The sequence below is a fragment of the Musa acuminata genome, chromosome BXJ2-4 (genome assembly GCF_036884655.1).
Source record: "Musa acuminata AAA Group cultivar baxijiao chromosome BXJ2-4, Cavendish_Baxijiao_AAA, whole genome shotgun sequence".
NCBI lineage: Eukaryota > Viridiplantae > Streptophyta > Magnoliopsida > Zingiberales > Musaceae > Musa > Musa acuminata.
Genome location: NC_088341.1, coordinates 31147559 through 31168876, shown reverse-complemented (window position 1 = coordinate 31168876; position 21318 = coordinate 31147559). Strand labels below are relative to the sequence as shown.

The window sequence follows — 21318 nt, the reverse complement described above, 5'->3', positions numbered from 1 at the left end:
TTATCTTGATTTTCTGTTCTTTATTTGTCTTTATAAGTTTAAACAAAGATCTGTCTCCTAAAACATCTACAACAATTATAACCTTGGAAAAAGATATACCGTTTTCAGTTACAAATTGAAAACTCAGTTATATACATGTTGCCTGCAAAAAATACAAAATAAAAACTGAAAAAGAAAGGCAAGAAAAAGAACTTTAGCTTCGTGAACTTTAGCTTTGCCCTGCCAGCCTCTATATATTTCTTTGAATTATCCCAAGCACTGCCAGCAGTATTTAGAAACAGAGCCAAAAGAATACCAACAACTGTTGCAAACATAAGCATCAAAGCCACAACTTTGGCTCCAAGAAGCTGCTGACCAGTATAGTGGCCCAGTAACCTGAAGAAAAGTCCTGCCAACCGAATAAAAGACCAACCTCAAATCATGAAATAGCAGGCGAAACTTTCTGCTTTAATAAACGATAATGTATGCACAAACCAACTGAGATGCTGCCTACTTTTACAACCTAAGACTCACCAATTACCACTGGAGATATAGTTGCCCAAGCACCAGGTTTTATCATTTCTTGGAATGATGCAGATGCCACAATGGCAAATGTAGTCTGGCTTTCTCTGGAGTCCTGGATATGCATGCTATATCAATATCCTGACTCATTATATCGTCAAATTTTACCTGACATGAGATGTTGGGCTACTCACCATTATACCAGGCCTCTCAATAAATTGTCTACGAACTTCATTATTAACCTCTTGTGCAGTTCTTCCAACAGCAGAGCAGGCAAAGGCACTAAATACAAATATAAGCATATAACCTAACAAGCCTCCTATAAAAACCTCTGGAATTGTAATGTCAAACTACAAATCCACCAGCAAGGATGTTTATAAAAGTTATGCAAACTAAAGAACATAAATATTAGTACCTGTTTAAAAGGGATATGATTGCACTGGAAAGAAGGAAGGTGGCAAGTGCGGCAGAACCAATAGCAAATCCTTTAGTAATAGCTTTGGTAGTGTTACGTACAACATCTAAAACATCTGTGATCTCCCAAACACTTTCAGGATGCAAGCAAAAAAGTTACTGCTGCATCATATTAGATAAAAAGTGACCAATTTAATGCTTTAATGTCAGTACGACCTCTCATCTCTCTCATAGTTTCAAAGGAGCTGATAGAAGTTGATTTCACAAAAGCACATGAAAAAGAAAGCACTCACACATGTTAAATCAACCATATAAAAATACTCATCAATGATATGTACCTGCTGACTCATCTCCATAATTCCACCACCAGCATTATCAGCTACAGGACCAAACATATCCATGGTGAGAACATATGCATCAGTGCTAAGCATTCCCATTGTTCCTACAGCTATGCCAAATAAACCACCAGTTGGATTTCCAGTGTCATCTACTAAACCTGATGTATGTCCCAGCCAAAATGCTGTGATAATAGCTATGCTTATCACCAGTACAGGAAGAGCTGTTGATTATAGTCCAAGCTAACACTGGCAATTATATTAGTTCCATGACCCATAGCACTAGAATGTGCTAACACACGAACAGCCTCATGCTTGGAATCAGTGTAATATTTTGTGATCCAAACAAAAGCATATGCGGTAACTGTTCCTACCAATCCATGAGGCAAAGTTTAGCTATGCAGAAGGTGTCTGTTCGGTGTAAAGAAGCCATGAAGTAGACTGTCAAAGATCAAAGCCAAACAAGTAAACAAAATATTAATATCTCAGGTTATAATAAATAGTCGAGCAACCAGTATACAAAATTCTAAAAAAAATACTAAAGTGGAAGATGAAGTGAGCATGAGATATACATGTTAGGTAGGCATTTGTACAGATTAATTACTTATTGCTTACCACACCAAATGTCAAAACAGCCAAAATAATCAAGACAGAATAGCCTTTTTGAAGGATAACCATTGGATCCTCAATAGGGTCAATAAGTCCAGGATCACGTGTACCCCTGATTGACAGTATTCCAATAGATGATACCACCAGGTCAAAAGAATGAAAAACAAGAGGGAATAATATAAACCCAGATGGATCTGCATAGAAAAAAAAGCTTCATTTAGCATGAGGTTCATGTTAAGATTTGTAAGAAATGCATGAGTTCATAATGTCATAACGCAACAGAAATTTTATTCTCTGGAGCCAAAACATTAGACTTCTAAGTGAGCAAGTTGGAGTTATCCAGAAATAACCTGAATTAGTAGGCAAAACCTTAAGCCTATTATTTAATGCAAAACTTGAATGAATGAATATTCACAAAAAATGGGATAAATTGATGGTCCAGCTTGGTATCAGGTTCAGATTAATGTTACACCCAGAAGTAACTCAATTTATTCTTCTATATGGTGCATAAGATGTTTGATCTTTGCCATATAAAGAAAATCTTTACATGATTAAGACAGAATTGATAGAATGTTATATTAACAAGACCTTGTTGATTATGAATTAAGTCAAATTTTAATCCCCATCCATAAACCATGTTCTTCTTGCCTAGTTTTGCCCAAACTAGAATTTTGTCACTAGAATGATGTTTGATATAAGGATGAAAACCAATCATAAAATCTCACTAATGGTTCTGTATAACCATTCAACTCAAACATCTTCCTGATCAGATTGTATGGTTTCTTAAATTTGCAAGATCCATAAGTCCCAAGTTAGAACAGGTTCTAGATCTAGCTCAAACCCAGTATAGACTTGACCAATCGATCTTTTCTAATTATTTTGACAGCCTCCATGGTCTTCCTATTCACTTGTAACATGTTTGACTAGATAGACAGACTTCAATGACTTAAAGTATGCATACCACAAAATTAAAAATGTCCTTGCAGATAGAAAAAATTATATAGGCAGTCTCAGAATCATCAACCAAATTCAAGTTGGTCCCTAAGCTTCAATTTGTAGCAAAATGTAGCTTAAAATTTTCAAGTGTTACAGCCAAACCCTGTCAGAATATTCTGTATGAAACTAGCCACGGTGGTCGCACATGGCACATTAAGCTATCAATGGGCATTGAAGAGGTATGCAATTTCGAATAATACCGCCCGGTACGAGCGGTACGTACCGGTCCGTCAGCTTACCGGTACACAGACCACCCGCTACCGGGTGAAACGAAAACAATAATAAAATTATATATATATATATATATATATATATATATATATATATATATATATATATATATATATATAAACGAGGCGACGTCGCCCCGTGTGGGGGAAGGAAAAGGCGACGTCGTCGAGGCGATGCAACGTCGCCTTTTAAATAAATAAATAAATATAAATATGTATATATATATATATATATATATATATATATATATATATATATATATATATATATATATAAACGAGACGACGTCGCCCCTCCTGGGAGAAGAGAGAGGCGACGTCGCTTCCACGACATCGCCAAATTATATATATATATATATATATATATATATATACCGAGCGGTATACCGAACAGTATACCGTATAGTATATAGTTTCATATCGTACCAAGCGAACGTCAAAACTCCGGTACGGTACAAAATTGCAGACCTTGCATTAAACAATGTCTTATTATCACAACCTAGCCTAATGGAATAACTAACCTATTAATTTCATTGAGTTTAAACTATTGGCCCAAAATGCCTAAGTCAAAGTCCTATTAGGAGTACACTAATCAAATCATTAGAAGCTAATTTTAGCTTTGCCCACATCCATTGTGGGACTAAATTAAAGTATTACAATCTCGCCCACTTAAGGCTTGACGTCCTCATCAAAGCCTAGCATAACTTAGAATCATACCTAGTATAGTACATGTGAGGCATAGTCTAGTGAAGGCTCCACACAGTGATTGACCCTTTAGCCCCATTCATGATAGCCCCTTTCCTACTCGAGCATCTCATCTTGCCTCAATTGTAGGTCGGCTCTAATACCAATTATCACGACCCAACTTGATGGGATAACTAATCTATTAAATTCATTGAGTCACTGACTGAAAATTCTTAAGTCAAAATCAATAGTAGTATACGCATTAAATGCTTAGAAGTCAATCTTAGTCTTTACCCACTTTCAATGTAGGACTAAATCGATGGGGATTATAATCTCCATTAGTTAAGGGCTTGACATCATGATCGGGGCCTAGAATAGCTACCATGCGAGGCATACCCCAGTGGTGGATACACGTTGTGATGTGCCCTTTCACCCTGTTCACGAGTAGGCCTTTCCCACTCGAGCCTTTCACCATGCCCCAATATTAGATTGGTTCTGATGCCAATTGTCGCAACCTGACCTGATAGGATAATTGGTCTGTAAACTTCGTTAGGCCTAAACCATAGACCTAAAATACTTAAGTCAAAGTTAATAATAGTACACCTATAAGATCCTTACAAGTCAATCTTAGTCTTTAATTGTGAGACTAAATCAGGGTATTACACTTTTATATTGATATTTGAATATGTTACTTAGCCATAGGCGAACAATAAGGAAAGGAGGATTGATGCCTTCTTCCTTTTATCCTTGTAAATTTCATCTTTTCTATTATTTGTTTGCCATACAAGTTAGCTTTCCTACCCTTATGACAACTTTCTCAACCTCCATATCAACATTCCAGCAAATCTAATCATAGGACATGACTGAAATCGCTTTGAAAGCTTAATCTATTAATTTCTACAAGTTGAAACTCAAGGACCAATTTCGAATTTACAAATGTAATCGATAATTTGATAAAACCATATGTATAACGTGTTGAGTAGGATTTCAGCATCCATGATGAAAGGTTGACATTTGAAGTTAGTCAAAATTCTCTAAGCCACTTGTTAAGAGGACTCAGGAGAGAAAGGAATGAAGAGGTGAATCAGAATACAAGAATTGAGTTCAAGAAAGTAACCCACCTAAGCTGTAGAACTGTACAAAATTCACATGAATATGCAACAATTAAAATTATAAGGTGGTTCCAATCAATCCTGGCAACAATCTTACAGATATCATATTATAGTATAAATGGCAATAAGCAAATAAGAATCATGGTAATGCTTCAAATGATTATCTACAACAAAGTAGATGATTTAGATCATAAGATACATGAAGTCATAGGAGCTGAGCAATACAAAGCTATAAAAATTATTTGACAGCTCTTCAAATATCTAGAGAAGGATTGTGTAAACTTGTATGTTAAGTACTATTTAAGTACCCGAAATACCCATTGCTCAAAAGAACAAATACAAAGTAAAAATTTGAGAGTGGTCATCCCAAAGAAGGTTTTAAGTCTCAATAAAATTCAGGTTTCATTAACCTATCAGACAGGTACAGTATCATTATACCAAGGAATATACAAACCTATAACACATAGCAGTATTGAATAAAATTATTAAAAATTAAAAAGAACTATAGTGCATCATTATTGAGCTATAGATTTCAATATATGTGCTTGTTCGAACCAGTAAATATCGGGTGACCGAAACTGATCCAACAGGCATTTAAATATTAATCCTAAATATTAAATTATAATTCTAGATCCCAGAAATTTTAATTTCTACAGAACATCCTCTGTCATGTAATTCTAAAACCTTCTGTTACATTATAATCCACTTTCATTTGCTGAAGTTTCCTTTTTCAGACAATTTCAGAAAATATCTGAATAATGTTTTGAAGATAATTTCATTTGAGATAAACATAAACAAAGTCATGGCATGTTCATCATGCAGTTTGTATTATGCAATTCTATTGCTTTTCTCTTCTAATTATGTTTAAGAGAGAGAGGAGATGCAAGAAAAGTTACTATGCATTCTGATGCAGGTTCTGCTTCTGTTATCCTCAGTTGGAAATTTACAGAGTACTGCATATTGGGTACCAACAATTTGCCAAGAACTTTTATGATGGACTATGCAAATACACTGTCATCATACACAAACTATTTCCAAACTGTCCTTGGTAACTCGCCTGCATTCAATAGGACTATTGTCAATCATCACCTACACTGTATGATATGGGGTGCACCTCCAAAGAAGGAACCCATCTGCTGATAACCTTAAAAACATTACTTTAAGTGGTGCAGCATTTGGTACTAGGTTCTCTAAGAATGATCCTGTTCTTGACCACATTGATAAGGAAACTTGAGCCTGGGTCCTGGTAGGATAGTTCCTGGAGGTTGGTGTTTAGGTGGAAGCCATGGGGACCCATGTGCTGTTTGGTGTAATCCTGATGTTCTAATTCCTCAACATGGAGCAGCACAGCTTGCAAAGACTATTTCAGATCTTCTGTCGGATGGAAAGCTACATTCTCAACAATGTATATGTAAGTGATCCATGCATGAGGTACATTAACTGTCATAAGATCTTTTCATGCTTTTAGTCACTATTGTTTTTGTTTATCATATAATCATGTCTCTCAAATATATAGTCTTTTGATCAATCCCTCCACCTGAATGCCAATGTTGTCCTCTTCTTTTCTGGCAGGTGACTTTTGCATCTTCTGCAGATGATAAGATCTTTTCATGCTTTTAGTCACTATTGTTTTTGTTTATCATATAATCATGTCTCTCAAATATATATTGTCTTTTGATCAATCCCTCCACCTGAATGCCAATATTGTTTTTGTTTATCATATAATCATGTCTCTCAAATATATAGTCTTTTGATCAATCCCTCCACCTGAATGCCAATGTTGTCCTCTTCTTTTCTGGCAGGTGACTCTTGCATCTTCTGCTCCCTTATGACAAAACATGAAACCACATCTTGATCTCCAATTTTCAATTTGGGAGCCGCAATAATTGCATCACCTTATTTGTTAACTCAGCTTTTGAATACGTAATTCTAGTTCTCAATTCATCAGATTTGGGTTCTGTAAAAATTTATTCTCCAACGTCCAAATACTGCTAATAAAATGTGGATTCTGTTTGAAGCACTAACTAGTTCGATAAGCCAAACTTGATCTTTCACTCTGCCATGTCATCACAAGATTCCTTGACCTTTGGAACTCCATCAGCAGTCATCATTTCTCCTTGTGGCACAAAGAGGGAAGGCATATGGCATGATTCATTTCTTCCATGCTGGAATTGATTGACTTTTTGTTCAAGAAATGAAGCTACTGTTCAAGCTCAATAAATATCTGTGCTAAGCATGCTGGTGCTTGTAACATCACAAATCACCCTAGTAACCAGAAGAATCAGATAAGACCCTGTAAATATCTAGGAACCCAAAAACTGGTAATGATTCTCATATTCTGAGTATTTTTGTATTCACAGATGCATGGAAGAAACATTTCATATTAATGTGTCCACGCATTATAATGGTTCATAAAAATAAGATTGTAAAGGAAGTCAAACATGAATTTATGTCTTTACAAGGGAGATCAAGTCATGGTACAGCATACCACGTTCACAATGTAGGTTGCAGAGTTGCACTTCTGTGCCTTATTTTCCTCCTTTGTGTGACTTCACCACCTCAATTCTTCTCAACAGCTCCCTCACCCTCGAAACTGCCCTTCTCTGATCATCCTTGAGCAGGTAATGTCCGTAATAATCCATACTGTTGCAGTATCCATCGTAACCAAGCTCTTCCATCTCAGGTTGAGGGAACTGCTGTTGACTACATTAAAAGCTACCAAGAAGTCTCAAGCACGATGCACTGTAGAAGAGTATTCTGTCACAGGTATCATTCTGCAGAACACTGAACTCAGTATCCTCCTCACATATCTTCTCAATGTCTTGGTGGAAGCTCGGCCATGGACAGCCTTGACAATTAATCACTGCATCATGTAATGCTGCATATGATAAGAGGATGAAGCTAATAATGCAAGTACTCAATTCAGAACTCTTGAACTCGAGAGGTTACCTGTTATGAACCTTTTTCTGAGCTTTTGAATAATGTTTATTGAGTCTGTTTAGTCCAGTTGTTATTGAGTCGGTTTGGTTCAGTTAGAGTCAAGTAGAGGTTTATTTAATATTTATTTATTATTAGAGTTCAAGTCCTGATGGACTCTGGGTGGAACTCTATAAATAGGGATGTAACTGTTTCTTTTCAGTAATTTATGAAAAATACTATTCTGTCTTTGGACAAACCCTAAGAGGCCGATCCCCTCGAAGTGATCAAGGAGGGCCGATCCCCTCGAAGCGATCAAGGAGGTCGATCCCCTCGAAGCGATCATTATCATCCCCATTTCTCCCCTTACTCTTCTTCTTTTTTACGATAAGACTTTAGGGTCTTATCATTTGGTATCAGAGCAACGATCCTTGGCGCAACCCGCCGCAGCCTTGCTTCCCTTCTTCCCCTTTCTTCGACGATAGGACTTTAGGGTCTTATCAATTTGTATCAGAGACGATAAGACTTTAGGGTCTTATCATTTGGTATCAGAGCAACGATAAGACTTTAGTAGAGATAGAGAGAAAAACATAGATAGAGAGTCTGTGTGCATTTGGTATCTTGTAAGTGTTCTTATCAATCCTCCTGTTTTTAATATTACATCAGTTTTCTTGAATCGAAAAGATTCTTTTACTTGCATCGTAGTATTCTGTTTTTTCCTTGCTCCTCCATCCCCAACATTTGTGGTATCAGAGCCTAGTTTCAATCTGAACTGGGCATTATGACTTTTAACGGCAATTCCATGTCTCAACCCCTTATCCCAATTTTCTCGGGCAAAAGTTATGAATTTTGGAGTATCAAGATGAAGACTCTATTCAAGTCTCAAGATCTTTGGGACTTAATAGAGAATGGATATGCAGATCCAGATGACGAAATCAGGCTGAGGGAGAATAGAAAGAAGGACTCAAAGGCATTGTTCTTCATTCAACAAGCTGTACATGAGACGATCTTCTCAAGAATTGCAACAGCGACAACCACAAAGCAAGCTTGGTTGATACTTCAAAATGAATTTCAAGGCTCATCAAGGGTGATTACGGTAAAACTTCAAACCCTCTGTCGTTAGTTTGAAATTTTGTTCATGAAAAGCAATGAATCGGTGCAAGCTTTTCTTTCTCGAGTGACTGAAATTGTTAGTCAAATGAAATCTTATGGTGAACACCTTCCTGATCATATAATTGTTGCAAAAGTTTTGAGAAGTTTAACTCCGAAATTTGATCATGTTGTTGCCGCAATTGAGGAATCAAAAGATTTATCTACTTATTCATTTGATGAACTAATGGGTTCCTTGCAAGCACATGAAGTAAGGTTGAACAGATCACTTGAAAAAAGTGAAGAAAAAGCATTTCAAGTTAAGGGAGAGTCTTCTACTCCAAAAGAAGACAAAAAATCAGCAGGAAAAGGACGTAGCAGAGGAGGATTTCGTGGTAGAGGAAATGGAAGAGGAAGAGGACACTTTGATCGGCATGATGAACAAGGGCAATCAAATTATGATCAAAAAAATTACAAAAGTGGAATTCAATGTCACTATTGTAAAAAGTTTGGTCACATGAAGGCAGATTGCTAGAAAAGAGAAAAGCAAACAAGCTATATGGAGAAAAATAAAGAAAATAGTAAGTTGTTGATGACTCATTCACATGTTCATAATATCTCAAATGATATTTGGTTTCTGGATAGTGGATGTTCTAATCATATGTCAAGTATAAAATCAATATTTAGAGATATTGATGAAACTCACAAGTTGAAAGTTAGACTTGGAGATAGCAAGCAAATCCAAGTGGAAGGAAAAGGAACAATTGAGGTGAAGACAAATCAAGGGAAGGTAAAATACTTTGATAATGTTTTCTTTGTTCCTACTTTATCACATAACTTGTTGAGTGTTGGACAATTAGTAGATGATGGATATTCAGTAATATTTGATGATGGTTCATGCACTATTAGAGATAAAAAATCTGGTTTGATTATAGTAAATGTTTGCATGAGACAAAACAAGATGTTTCCACTTGATGTGTCAAATATTGAAAGGCATGAGCTTATCACAACTCAAAAGAATAAGTCTAGTTTATGGCATTTAAGATATGGACACCTTAACATTAAAGGTTTAAGGTTGTTAAGTAAAAAAGGAATGGTTTTCGGATTGCCCAAGATTAATACACTTGATGTATGTGAAGGATGTATTTATGGGAAACAAAGTAAAAAACCATTTCCTATTGGAAAAGCATGGAGAGCATCTAATTGTCTTGAATTAATTCATGCTGACTTATGTGGACCTATGAATACAAAATCATTTGGTGGAAGTCAATATTTTTTATTGTTTACGGATGATTATAGTCGCATGAGTTGGGTATATTTTTTGAAATTGAAATCTGAAACATTTGATAATTTTCGAAAGTGTAAGGCACTTGTAGAAAGACAAAGTGGTAGATATATAAAGACACTTCGGACAGATAGAGGTGGTGAATTTTTATCTAATGAGTTTAGTTCTTTTTGTGAAGAAAATGGTATTCACAGAGAATTGACAACACCATATACACCGGAGCAAAATGGTGTTGCTGAACGTAAGAATCGAACTGTCGTTGAAATGGCAAGAAGTTTGCTTAAAGGAAAACATCTTCCAAATCAGTTTTGGGCAGAAGCAGTTGCAACAGCAGTTTATTTGTTGAATATTTCACCAACAAAGGCTGTTATGAATCGAACTCCTTTTGAGGCTTGGTATGGTATGAAACCAAGTGTTAGACATCTAAGAATTTTTGGTTGTATTGCTTATGCTTTGGTGAATTCACAAAATCATCACAAACTTGATGAAAAATCTGAAAAATACATTTTAATTAGTTATTCTTTACAATCGAAAGCATATCGATTATATAACCCTGTTAGAGGCAAAGTTATTATTAACAGAAATGTTATGTTTGATGAAAGGGCAATTTGAAATTGGGAGACCAATAAAGGTGAAACACAAATGCAGATTCCAACAGAACTAGACACTCTGTAGAATCAAGTGACAGATCCTGCTCCAACAAGTTCATCGTCAACCTCACCCAATAGTAGTTCAAATTCGGATTCCTCAGATGAAACCCCTCCAAGAAATTTCAGATCACTGACAGAAATTTATAACTCAACATTTGCTTTGTTTATTTCAGATCCGACAACTTTTGAGGAAGCAGTTAAAAAAGAGGAATGGAGAAAAGCAATGAAGGAGGAAATCAAGTCAATTGAGAAGAATGAAACTTGGGAGCTAATGGATCTACCGAAAGAAAAGAAAGCGATTAGGTTAAAATGGATGTTCAAAATAAAATTTAAATGCAAATTATTTGGTTTCACTGATAGTGATTGTGTAGGAGCTTTAGATGATCTAAAGAGTACTTCAGGCAAGTGGAGCCATAACAATGAAGTATTATGGAACGGATGAACAAGTTGCAGATATCCTCACCAAATCACTTCCAGTTCAAAAGAATGCTTATTTTATGTCGCAAATTGGTGTATGCAACTATGAATCAAGGGGGAGTGTTGAGATTTGATTCATAGTTATCTATCTAGATTGTTATCATGATCTAGTGGGTACATGATGATTTCAATAACCACTTCAATCATGATCTAGTAGTTATAAGGTGGTTTCAATAACTACCTCATGATCTAGTAGTTATAGGGTGGTTGTCACTAGGTCCTATAAATAGGACCGCAGTTCATGAAGCAGATAGAGATAGAAACATAGATAGAGAGTCTTATCGTTGCTCTGATACCAAATGATAAGACCCTAAAGTCTTATCGTCTCTGATACCAATTGATAAGACCCTAAAGTCCTATCGTCAAAGAAAGGGGAAGAAGGGAAGCAAGGTTGCGGTGGGCTGCGCCAAGGATCGTTGCTCTGATACCAAATGATAAGACCCTAAAGTCTTATCGTTGCTCTGATACCACCACTACAAGGCAACTCTTTCTTCATCGTTGTCGTTGTTTCCCCGACCAGCGACCTTCGACCACCGCTCGACCTCCTCGCTGCCCCATCTCGTTCAAAAAAAAAAAAAAAAAAGGAAAGGGAAAAGAAGAAACACGAGAGGAAGAAAGAAGTCGCAGCCACCCCTGCGTCCCCTGCTTTCGGCCAGCCCACCCGCCGCTATTGCTTCCCGGCCGACGGACCACCACCACCACCGCTGCTGCCAGCCAGCAGCCACCACTGCCGTCGCTGCCCCCCCCGGCCAGCAACCTCGCCTCCTCGCTGCCCGCATCTCGCTCGAGCGAGAAGGGTCGCGGTCGTTGTTTCCCAGCCAGCGGACCACCCATCGCCGCTTCTACCGTCGGCGACGCTGCCCTAGCCACACCGCCATCGCTGCCTTCCCTTGGTTGCAGCTTCGGCCGCGCGATCTGTCGGTGTCGCTGTTTCTGTGGTGCGATAGAAACAGAGCAGCCGTCGGTCCCTCTGCTGCCGCAGGCGCCGGTTGCCTCTACCGCAACCGCTGCTTCCCGGCCACTTCAATGCCACCCCTCTCCTTCGTTGCCGAGCCACCACCGCTGCCAACCACCGTGCGACGACCGTCGCACGCCTCTCAGTCGCCGATCCTCCTTGCTCTGCATCATTTGTAACCGAAACAGGGCAATCACAGGCAACTCACATCTACTGCCCTTGTTTCCAGTCACCGCCGTCGCCTCGAGCGTCGTCGTCGTCGCCATCCAGCCGCTGCTCCCCCGTGCGACGACCGCCGCTCGCCTCCCAGCCGCTACTCCCGCTCGCTTCCCAACCGCTGCTCCCCCTTGCTCTGCATCCGTGATGACCGAAACAGGGCAGTTACCACCGTCGCAGTCGCGGGTTCCCTTGCTGCCGCAGTCGCGGATCCCCTTGCTGCTGCGAACGTCAGTTGCCACCACCGTCGCCACTGCTGCCCAGCCAGCGACGACCCTCGCTGCCTCCTTCTCCACCGCCGCCGCTGCGCTCCGGCCAGCAACGACTGCTGCTGCCAGCCACCGCAGCCTTCACCTCAACCCCCTCGATATGCACCGTTGCTGCAGCCCCCTTTGCTCTGCATCTTTGCCGCAGCCGCCGGTTGCCACCACTGCAGCCTCAACCCCGGCCGCTTCGACGCCACCTCCCTCTTGTTCTGCCTCCACCGCTGCAGTTGTTGGTTGCCATCACCGCAGCCTCAACCCGGCTGCTCGGCGATTGCTTCCTTGGGTCACAACAGTCACAACCGTCGCCTTTCAGTCTCGGTGCTCTCATCTCACACAGTGACAAAAACACAGGGTAGCAACTCTTCCTCCGTCGCAGCCACCGCAGCGGCAAGTCCTTGCCGGCGCCGCCCCCAACCACACCACCATCGCTGCCTCCCAGCCCTCAGCAGCAGCGATCCCTCCACGCAGCGACTGGAACAAGCATCGTTGCCTCTCACCAGCGCCTCCTTCCGCAGTGTGACAGAAACAGAGCAACATTGCCTTCCATCCGCGCCGTCGCAGCCATCGCAGCGGTGAGCCCTTGGCGGTGCTGCCCCAGCCGTACCACCATCGCTGCCTCCAAGCCCTCAGCAACAGCGATCCCTCTACGCAGCGACCGCAACAAGCATCGCTGCCTCCCACGCGGCGACCACAGCTACATCCCCGCATCCTCGCAGCAACCCTTCATTCCTATAGTGTTGCCACCGAATAGGGCAGTGATTGATGCCCTTGACCAACACCAAAAATAGGAGTTGAGATTACAGATTTGCAGTCTTACGAAATGGCCACCGATAACTCAGTGAAAGCACAAATGGAAGCATTGGAAATTAGAATTGAGAACCGGTTACAAGAAGTACTTAATGATTTCAAAAAGGACTTACTGGAGAGCCTTAGTAAATTTTAACAAGGTGGGAGCTCAAGTTCTACGTTGCACGGATATGGAAATATTGGAAAAGGGCCCCAAGATTGTGACACAATCTACTCATACATGAAGGTGGATGGACAGCTCGCCAAAATTTGTCAGACTTCTACAGTGTTAGAATATCAGAGTAGATTTGAAAGATTGTCAAATCAAGCTAGAGATTGGTCGGAACGACAACTTCTTGATACATTTATTGAAGGGCTTATTCCAGAGATCCGGTGCGAAGTTAAGGCTCGTCAACCCCGCACTATGATAGCTGCGATCTCATTCGTACATCTACACGAGAAAAAAATCAATAGGGAAAATCATGGAAACAGAAGTGACAATAATCAGATGATCAGTCAGCCACCTGCCCCATCTATTCCCAACCAAAGCCTTGACACCCGAAGACTAACCCAAGAAGAACTCAAGGAGAGATCAGTAAAGGGTTTGTACTATGATGAAAAATGGAGTATGGAGCACCGATGTAAACAAGGGCAACTTCTGATGATTGAGCCAATTAGAGAGGAACCAGAAGTAAAAGAGTTGGACTCCGATCATAAAGGTATGAAAACTGATGAAGATATTGAAGCCATCACACATACAGTGCATGCATTGGCTGGCTACACTAACCTACAAACTATGAAAATCGGAGGAACTTTGAAGCATCAACCTGTTACTATTTTGATTGATACAGATAGCACTAATAATTTTATGGACAGGAAAGTTGCAGCCCAATTAGCCCACCACATTGAAGGCTGTGATATATTCGAAGCTGACGGACGGATTTTAACTTATGATAGCAAAGGCCAGGAATTTCTTCCAACGATTGCTACACTGAAAGATCAACCTATTGCTTACACTGTCAAAAAGTGGAAACCATACTTACTTGATCAACGAGTTGTGATGCATTGCAGATAGCCTATGACTGAAGTGCTAAAAGACAAGCTCCCCAAGATTGATGCTACTCAGCCTTGAGGACAAGGCTGATTTGAAGAGGGAGGAACTGTTAGGAACCTTTTTCTGAGCTTTTGAATAATGTTTATTGAGTCTGTTTAGTCCAGTTGTTATCGAGTCGGTTTGGTTCAGTTAGAGTCAAGTAAAGGTTTATTTAATATTTATTTATTATTAGAGTTCAAGTCCTGATGGACTCTGGGTGGAACTCTATAAATAGGGATGTAACTGTTTCTTTTCAGTAATCTATGAAAAATACTATTCTGTCTTTGGACAAACCCTAGGAGGTCAATCCCCTCGAAGTGATCAAGGAGGGCCGATCCCCTCGAAGTGATCAAGGAGGGCCGATCCCCTCGAAGCGATCAAGGAGGCCGATCCCCTCGAAACGATCATTATCATCCCCATTTCTCCCCTTTCTCTTCTTCTTTTTTACGATAAGACTTTAGGGTCTTATCATTACCATACAACTACTTGGTTCTTAGCAAGTCTCTTGTGATTGTGAAATTTCTTCACTATCCAATGAAGTACCCGATGAAGTAGAACAACCAAAGGTTGTGAAGCTTATGAACACAACCTAAATGTAAAATCTCACCTTCATGTTTCCGAGAATATATGTGTGATTGTGAAATATAAAGCTCACCTAAATGTAAAAGCTCCTCTATTTGAATTTAAAGTGGATCAACGAAGAATCAAAGGAAATCGTGACTGAGGTAGCAAATCAAGATGTCTTCGATCTTTGCTCAGGGAGGAATCTACCACACTATGGAAGTATACTCCTGAATGGGAAGCAACAAATGTTAAGAAAAAGCTATATTAAAAGTCTGGACAAAAAAAAAAAGATACCTCAAAAAACATATGGAAGATATTATATGATGGCTAACATGAATGACCCTAAAGTAGCTGAAACCACCGAATCTAGAAAAGTCTGAGAACCACAGAATCGAGAAAAGGTTTGATAAATATAGGTGCAATTGCCAAATGGGTCTGTATCCTATGTTCATTTCAAACAAACAACAAATGTATATTCCTGCCAACCACAATCAAGATCAAAAATAACTTTACCAACTTCTGAATTCAGAAAAGAATTACCAACTCAAAGGAAGATATTAGATCTGAACTTGCAAGAAATAAGCTACATATCTAGGGCACAATTAAACGGAGAAGAAAAATCAGTTAAAGGGATAATAAAATTGTCTCTTCTTTTAAAATGAAAAATCCATTTCCAGGTAAAAAATGTACAAATGCATATGACAAATACCGGAACATACCATGCAGCTTTAGTCTTTTTGTTTGGCTGACAACCTTACTGGCTTGAATAGAGAGACTTGTCCACCAAAGCTTCTCTAAGGAACTTCACCCTCATGGTAGTTTGAAGATGGCAGGTGAAACAATTGTTTTAAAGCTCCACCAATCAATATAATGACATCAAAGCACATCTAAAATTCATCAAGAATCAATCATTATATTTTTCAAAGAAAATTTCCTGCATCTTCATGGCAGCATTTTCAGCCGCATTTTTCACTCCAATTTTCTCAAAGCAGCAAACCAGAGCCTCATATGTAAGATTATTAGGAAAAATACCATTTTCATTCATCATGAACATAAAACGGCAAGCTTCACTAATATTCCCTTCTTTACAGAATCCACATATGAGAGTGTTGTACAATATTAGGTCAGGCTCCAATCCAGCATCCAACATCTTGTGAAATAAAACACTTGCATCTTGCATGCGCTGCCTTTTGCAGAAACAATTAAGGAGAGCACTACAAGTGACAACATCAGGTGTTATTCCATTATTGCTCATGCTACACCATATGAGAAATGCTTCTTCCATATTTCCATTTTGAGAATAACTGTCAATTATATTGGTAAATGTGATTCTGTCAGGAGAAAACCCCCTTCTAACAAGTTCATTAAAGACTTCTCTTGATTCCTTGACATAGCCTCTCTTGATGAGTCCATGCATGAGAATATTATATGTCACCACATCTGTGGATACACCATCCTTTTCCATGACATCCTTCAACTCATATGCCCTATGCATGTGACCCTTCTTGCTGTAACCATTGATCAATGTATTATAAGTGACAACATCTGGTTGCACACCCTCCATTTTCATCACAGAAAGCATGTACTCTGCACCACAAAGATCATTTCTGTCACAGTAACTTTCTATCAACGCTGTATATGTCATAACAGTTGGTTCAACCCCTCTTTTCAGCATTAGAGCAAATGTCTTCAAAGCCTGATCTAGCTCACATGCTCTACAGTAACCATCAATAATAGCTGTGTAATTGAAGGAGTCAGGATCCAACCCCACCTCAAACATCTCTTTGAACAGCTTGTAAGCTTCTACCATATTGCCATTTTTACATAACATCAATATGAAGCTGTTATACACGAAAACATCAGGAATGCCGCTTAGAGAGTTCAAAAGATGTGCGGCATCCACCAACCTACCAGCTTTGCAGTAGCCATCGACAACTGAAGAAACCAAAACATCATCATGAGAGATGCCCAACTGCAACATTTTATATAATAGAGCAGTTGCCTCTTTGAGGAGCCCCCATTTGCACAAGGCATTTATCATCGTTGTATACACAACAACATCGGCTTGGCCACCGTATTTCTGAATCTCAAAGAGCAATTTACAAGCACAGTCGAAGTCACCATGAGCACCGAGCTCCCGGATAAATAAGCTCACGATCCTTACGATCCACTGGTTAGAGCCAAACGAGCTACTAGGCATTTCCACATATAATTGCCATGCAACTTCGTACTGCTTGGATTCCAGCAGAAGCTTGATCAGAGAATTGTAGACACGGATGGTCGGGTACATGCCAAGGTTCCTCATATCATCCACCAACCTAATAGCCATCTTGACCATTCCTTTATCCACGTAACACATAACGAGCATGCTATATACAGTTTCCAAAACTCTCCTACTACTGTAAGTTTCTCTCAGTACATCAAACACCAGCTGATGCTGTACTCCGTCGCTGTGCTCGTCAACATTCCTAGCAATACTTCGGAGAAGCTTCACTGCGATGTGGTTCATATTCCCGGTGACCGCTATGTGCACCATAGTGGAAACCGCACGGACGCCGTGCTTCGAACCGTTGTACCATTGCGACAGCCTAAAGAAGTAGAAAGCCAGCGCCGCGTCGGAGCTGCCCTCGAACAGATCGTTCAGCAGGGCGACCACATTGCGCTCGCACAGCTCGACTTCGAGCGAATTCGGGGAGCCCAGAATCCAGCCCCGGTGCGAGAGGTTGGCCCGCATCCTCTTGATCATATCGGCCTTGCAGAACCATTGTCTTGACAAGGAGTACCTTCGTCGGGAGGCGGCGAGCCTGCACGGTCGGTAGCTGATCCTCTCGGTGGTTCTCGGGTCGTGGTAGTGGTGGGAGCAGCAGTCTTCGGGGGCGGACGAGGACTCGCTGTCGGAGAGGAGGGACTCACACGGCAGGGCCCAGTGCCGGCGATGGAGGAGAGGAAGGCCAGGGGAGATGGGGATGGAGTCGAAGCGGCAGAGGGCGAGGGAGGACTGCACGGAGCGCCTCCACAGGGAGCAGGGCATCGGGCGTGCGAGCAAGGAAGGGAATCGTGGTTAGTTGCGCCTTCAGATTTGGAGTAGCCCATGAGTCTGGAGCGAACGATTGGGCCGAGTTCGGGCCCGTTGAAGACACAGAATTCGGTTGAGTTCAGATTAATTCGGCACCTATCAAGTCGAATGAATCTGAATACATAAGGATTGGGCCGGGCCGGATCATGTCATGCGTACCAAATTCCCCAACATGTCATCATCCATCGCGACACAATGGGAAAAGGAGCAAACTCCCCAACGGATGACTTGATTCTGACTTCAAGAGTCTTTCTTGTCTCCTCCTGTAAGGAAAAGCAACCCACCATCATAACAATCATAACCAATGAAGGGGAGAAATAGGTTCTTGGATTTCACACACGCACACACACAGAGGGAGATTAGCCGTGCGTGGGACACGAGGGTCTGGCAATGTTTCTGTTGCCAACTTTTTGCTTCTCCAAACATTGTTTTGTTTCCTTGTTTTATGTTTTCGTTCCGTGAAAACGCTTTTGGTGATGTTTTTGTTGCCAGATTTTTTGCTTCTTTAAACGAAGATTCCAAGACCAAGGCTTGCGAATTGTTTTGTTTCCTTGTCTTCTGGTTTTGTCGCACGAGAACTTTTTCATTTTTTTTAAATTTATTCTATATTTAATATTTTAAAGGAATTCTATCGTTACTTCCAAAATATTTTATTATAAGTTCAAAAATATCGAAGAGAAAATGCCAATTCAATCGAAGACTGGGAGAATTGGGTAAGTGGTGAGGACCCTATTAACTATGAAGGAATCTGTTTTTTAGCAGGTATAATTATATATTTTCTTCCCTAATTTATTAATTTATGAATTCCAAAAAACGAGGTTAATCAAAATAAAAGATCTAATAATTAGATACTAATTCAAATGATTTAATTAATGATATTAAATTATTTTTTATAATGCATTCTTGTTTCTTTGACAAATAAACCAATATTTAAAAAAAATAAACTTGCAAATATTGATATTTTCTCAGAATTTTTTTAGACATATTTGTGATTTTTTTTTTGTTTTGCAATTGCAAATGTGAAGTAAGTCTTTTACCAAATGTGAAATTGGATTAAGTGAAATTCCAAATAAAAAAAACTTTTGCAGACAAATAAATCTTTTCAGCATAACCCTGTTTTATTCTTTTTCTTTGGATTAAGTGAAATGAATGAATTTTTTACCATAAAGTTTTTTTTATCTTTTTCTTTAAAGTCAACGTATCTGCATTTTCTTGTGATATAGTGACCAGTTTAACGGAGCTTTCTACGAGCCATTGTTGATTGAGCAATTAATTAATTCGAAGGTAAGGAAGTGTTTCCTTTGAACATCACGAGGCTATTAATCTCACATGCCTTTCATTCTTTTACCTAAAAAAGTTCTGAGTGTTGTTTTTAACGAATGACTCCCTAATTGATTTTGAATATTATTATTCACAACCCTCGCTCTATTATTGATAATTTTATTTTAAAAATAATAAAATATTATATTATTATTTATCATCCTTGTATTATTGGTTTTTTTTCTCATAATTTCTTATTTTATTCTCGTCATCGATGTCGCTTACTGTCGACATCACTCATCACCAGGTTACACCATCTGGTCTCACTCATCGCCCCCTCGATGAACGAGAAGAAGAGGAAGAAGAGATTATTTTATATCCATTTACAAATACATAATTTAGAAATATTAAATATTTTGATGAGCTTACTATTTTGAGACTCCTTACTATTCACAATCTCTTTACTATTTACAAGCCTTGAAAATTAACAAAATAATATTTTATTATTTATAGCCCCTCTAATTTCACTTTTATCTATTTTTTTTCTTTTTCTCTTTCCCCACAACCTCACCACTCTACTAGCATTTGCTCTTGCCACTGCTCATGCACTCTCCTGCACACCTGCGTAGTTTGCAAAAGTCTAAAACATGACATCTTTTGAGTTAATATAATTGACACGGAAGAAGATGAAATCTTTTGGACTATTACATAATGGATATAATCCTAAAAATATTAAATCATCATAACAAATATCAAATACTACTCATCTCACCTTATTCAATCTTCAATTCATCTCATTTAGTTATGTCTTTTTTATCATTTCATATCACCTCATGATTAACCGAAGGAGGAGATAAAGAAGAAAAAAAAAGAAGAAGAAAGAAATGGGGTTATAAGTTCGGAGTGAAAAGATTTTATTACAATTAAATTATAAATTGAGAACATATATGTTTATTTACTAAAGCCTATCTTAGAAATATTTAATTTTAATAAGAAAATATAAATAATAAATTCTTCCCTCCACCAATAGACCAATTATCGTCACTTGTGCTATTGCCAACTCCTGCTCTCATCGTAAGTGACAACGCCCGTTGTTTCCTCCCTTTCCCCTGCTCCTCCTATCCTACTGTTGTGTAGTGTTGCCCATGGCGATAACCTTACCCCCTTCCTCTTTTGTCTATATAGCACTGCCCACAAAGCGACAATTGGAGAAGGGTTTAAGGTATAAGGGCGACAATCTTATGACCCCCCACCCCCACAAGGCCACAGTCACAACGACCTCCTTATTCCCTCATTTGCTGCTTAGTTAGCCATCCTCTACGCCACCCACCACACCACCTACCGACGAGCCCGCCCCCCCCCCCCCCCCCCCACATCCAAGCGCTCCTCTCATTCGGCACATGTGCTTGCCCACGTTCTACCGATACTACATAGGCAATGAGGAAGGACTAGCATCAAAGGAAGGGAGGAGGAGAAGAAAGGAAAAAGAAAAAAGAAGGAGACAACGCCACTCACAATAGATACTAGGGCGACGACGAAGAAGACAACTGATGGAGAACCAAGGGATATTTTTATCAAAATGATAAAAAAATACCTCAAATAAAAACTAATTAAGGAAAGGTCATTTGACTAAAACCGAGGACCTTTTTTAAGGTAAAATGCTTTTTTTTTTTCCTTTTTGGTATGATTGACCGCACATCTAAGAGTAACAAAGGACGACCTTATGACTTTGAATATGAAACTTTTATGTACTCATTATAATAATAACTTCTTAAAGTTACCCCTCTTTTTTTTACTATTTTTC

At 39.4% G+C, this 21318-nt stretch overlaps 1 protein-coding gene across 8 annotated transcripts; it reads right to left on the bottom strand.

Annotated features, from left to right (window-relative positions):
- Positions 1–566: 566 nt before the first annotated feature.
- Positions 567–18220, bottom strand: LOC135610278 (pentatricopeptide repeat-containing protein At2g19280-like). 8 transcript variants are annotated; one of them, XM_065104600.1, is made up of 8 exons: positions 15898–18220; positions 15270–15405; positions 5778–7744; positions 1866–2053; positions 1254–1691; positions 917–1077; positions 696–783; positions 567–616 (listed from the first exon to the last, which is right to left on the bottom strand). In XM_065104600.1, the coding sequence occupies exon 1, from the start codon at positions 18207–18209 to the stop codon at positions 16083–16085; it is 2127 nt and encodes a 708-aa protein (XP_064960672.1). In that variant the 5' UTR covers positions 18210–18220; the 3' UTR covers positions 567–616; positions 696–783; positions 917–1077; positions 1254–1691; positions 1866–2053; positions 5778–7744; positions 15270–15405; positions 15898–16082. The 8 variants fall into 8 exon arrangements, with proteins under 8 accessions (XP_064960672.1, XP_064960671.1, XP_064960673.1 ...); XM_065104599.1 differs by having other exon boundaries at positions 917–1074; XM_065104601.1 differs by having other exon boundaries at positions 917–1048.
- Between the last annotated feature and the right edge of the window lie 3098 nt (positions 18221–21318).

Excerpts from the sequence above, each read along its gene's own strand:
- LOC135610278 (XM_065104593.1), bottom strand. The coding sequence starts at position 18,209 with ATGCCCTGCTCCCTGTGGAGGCGCTCCGTGCAGTCCTCCCTCGCCCTC.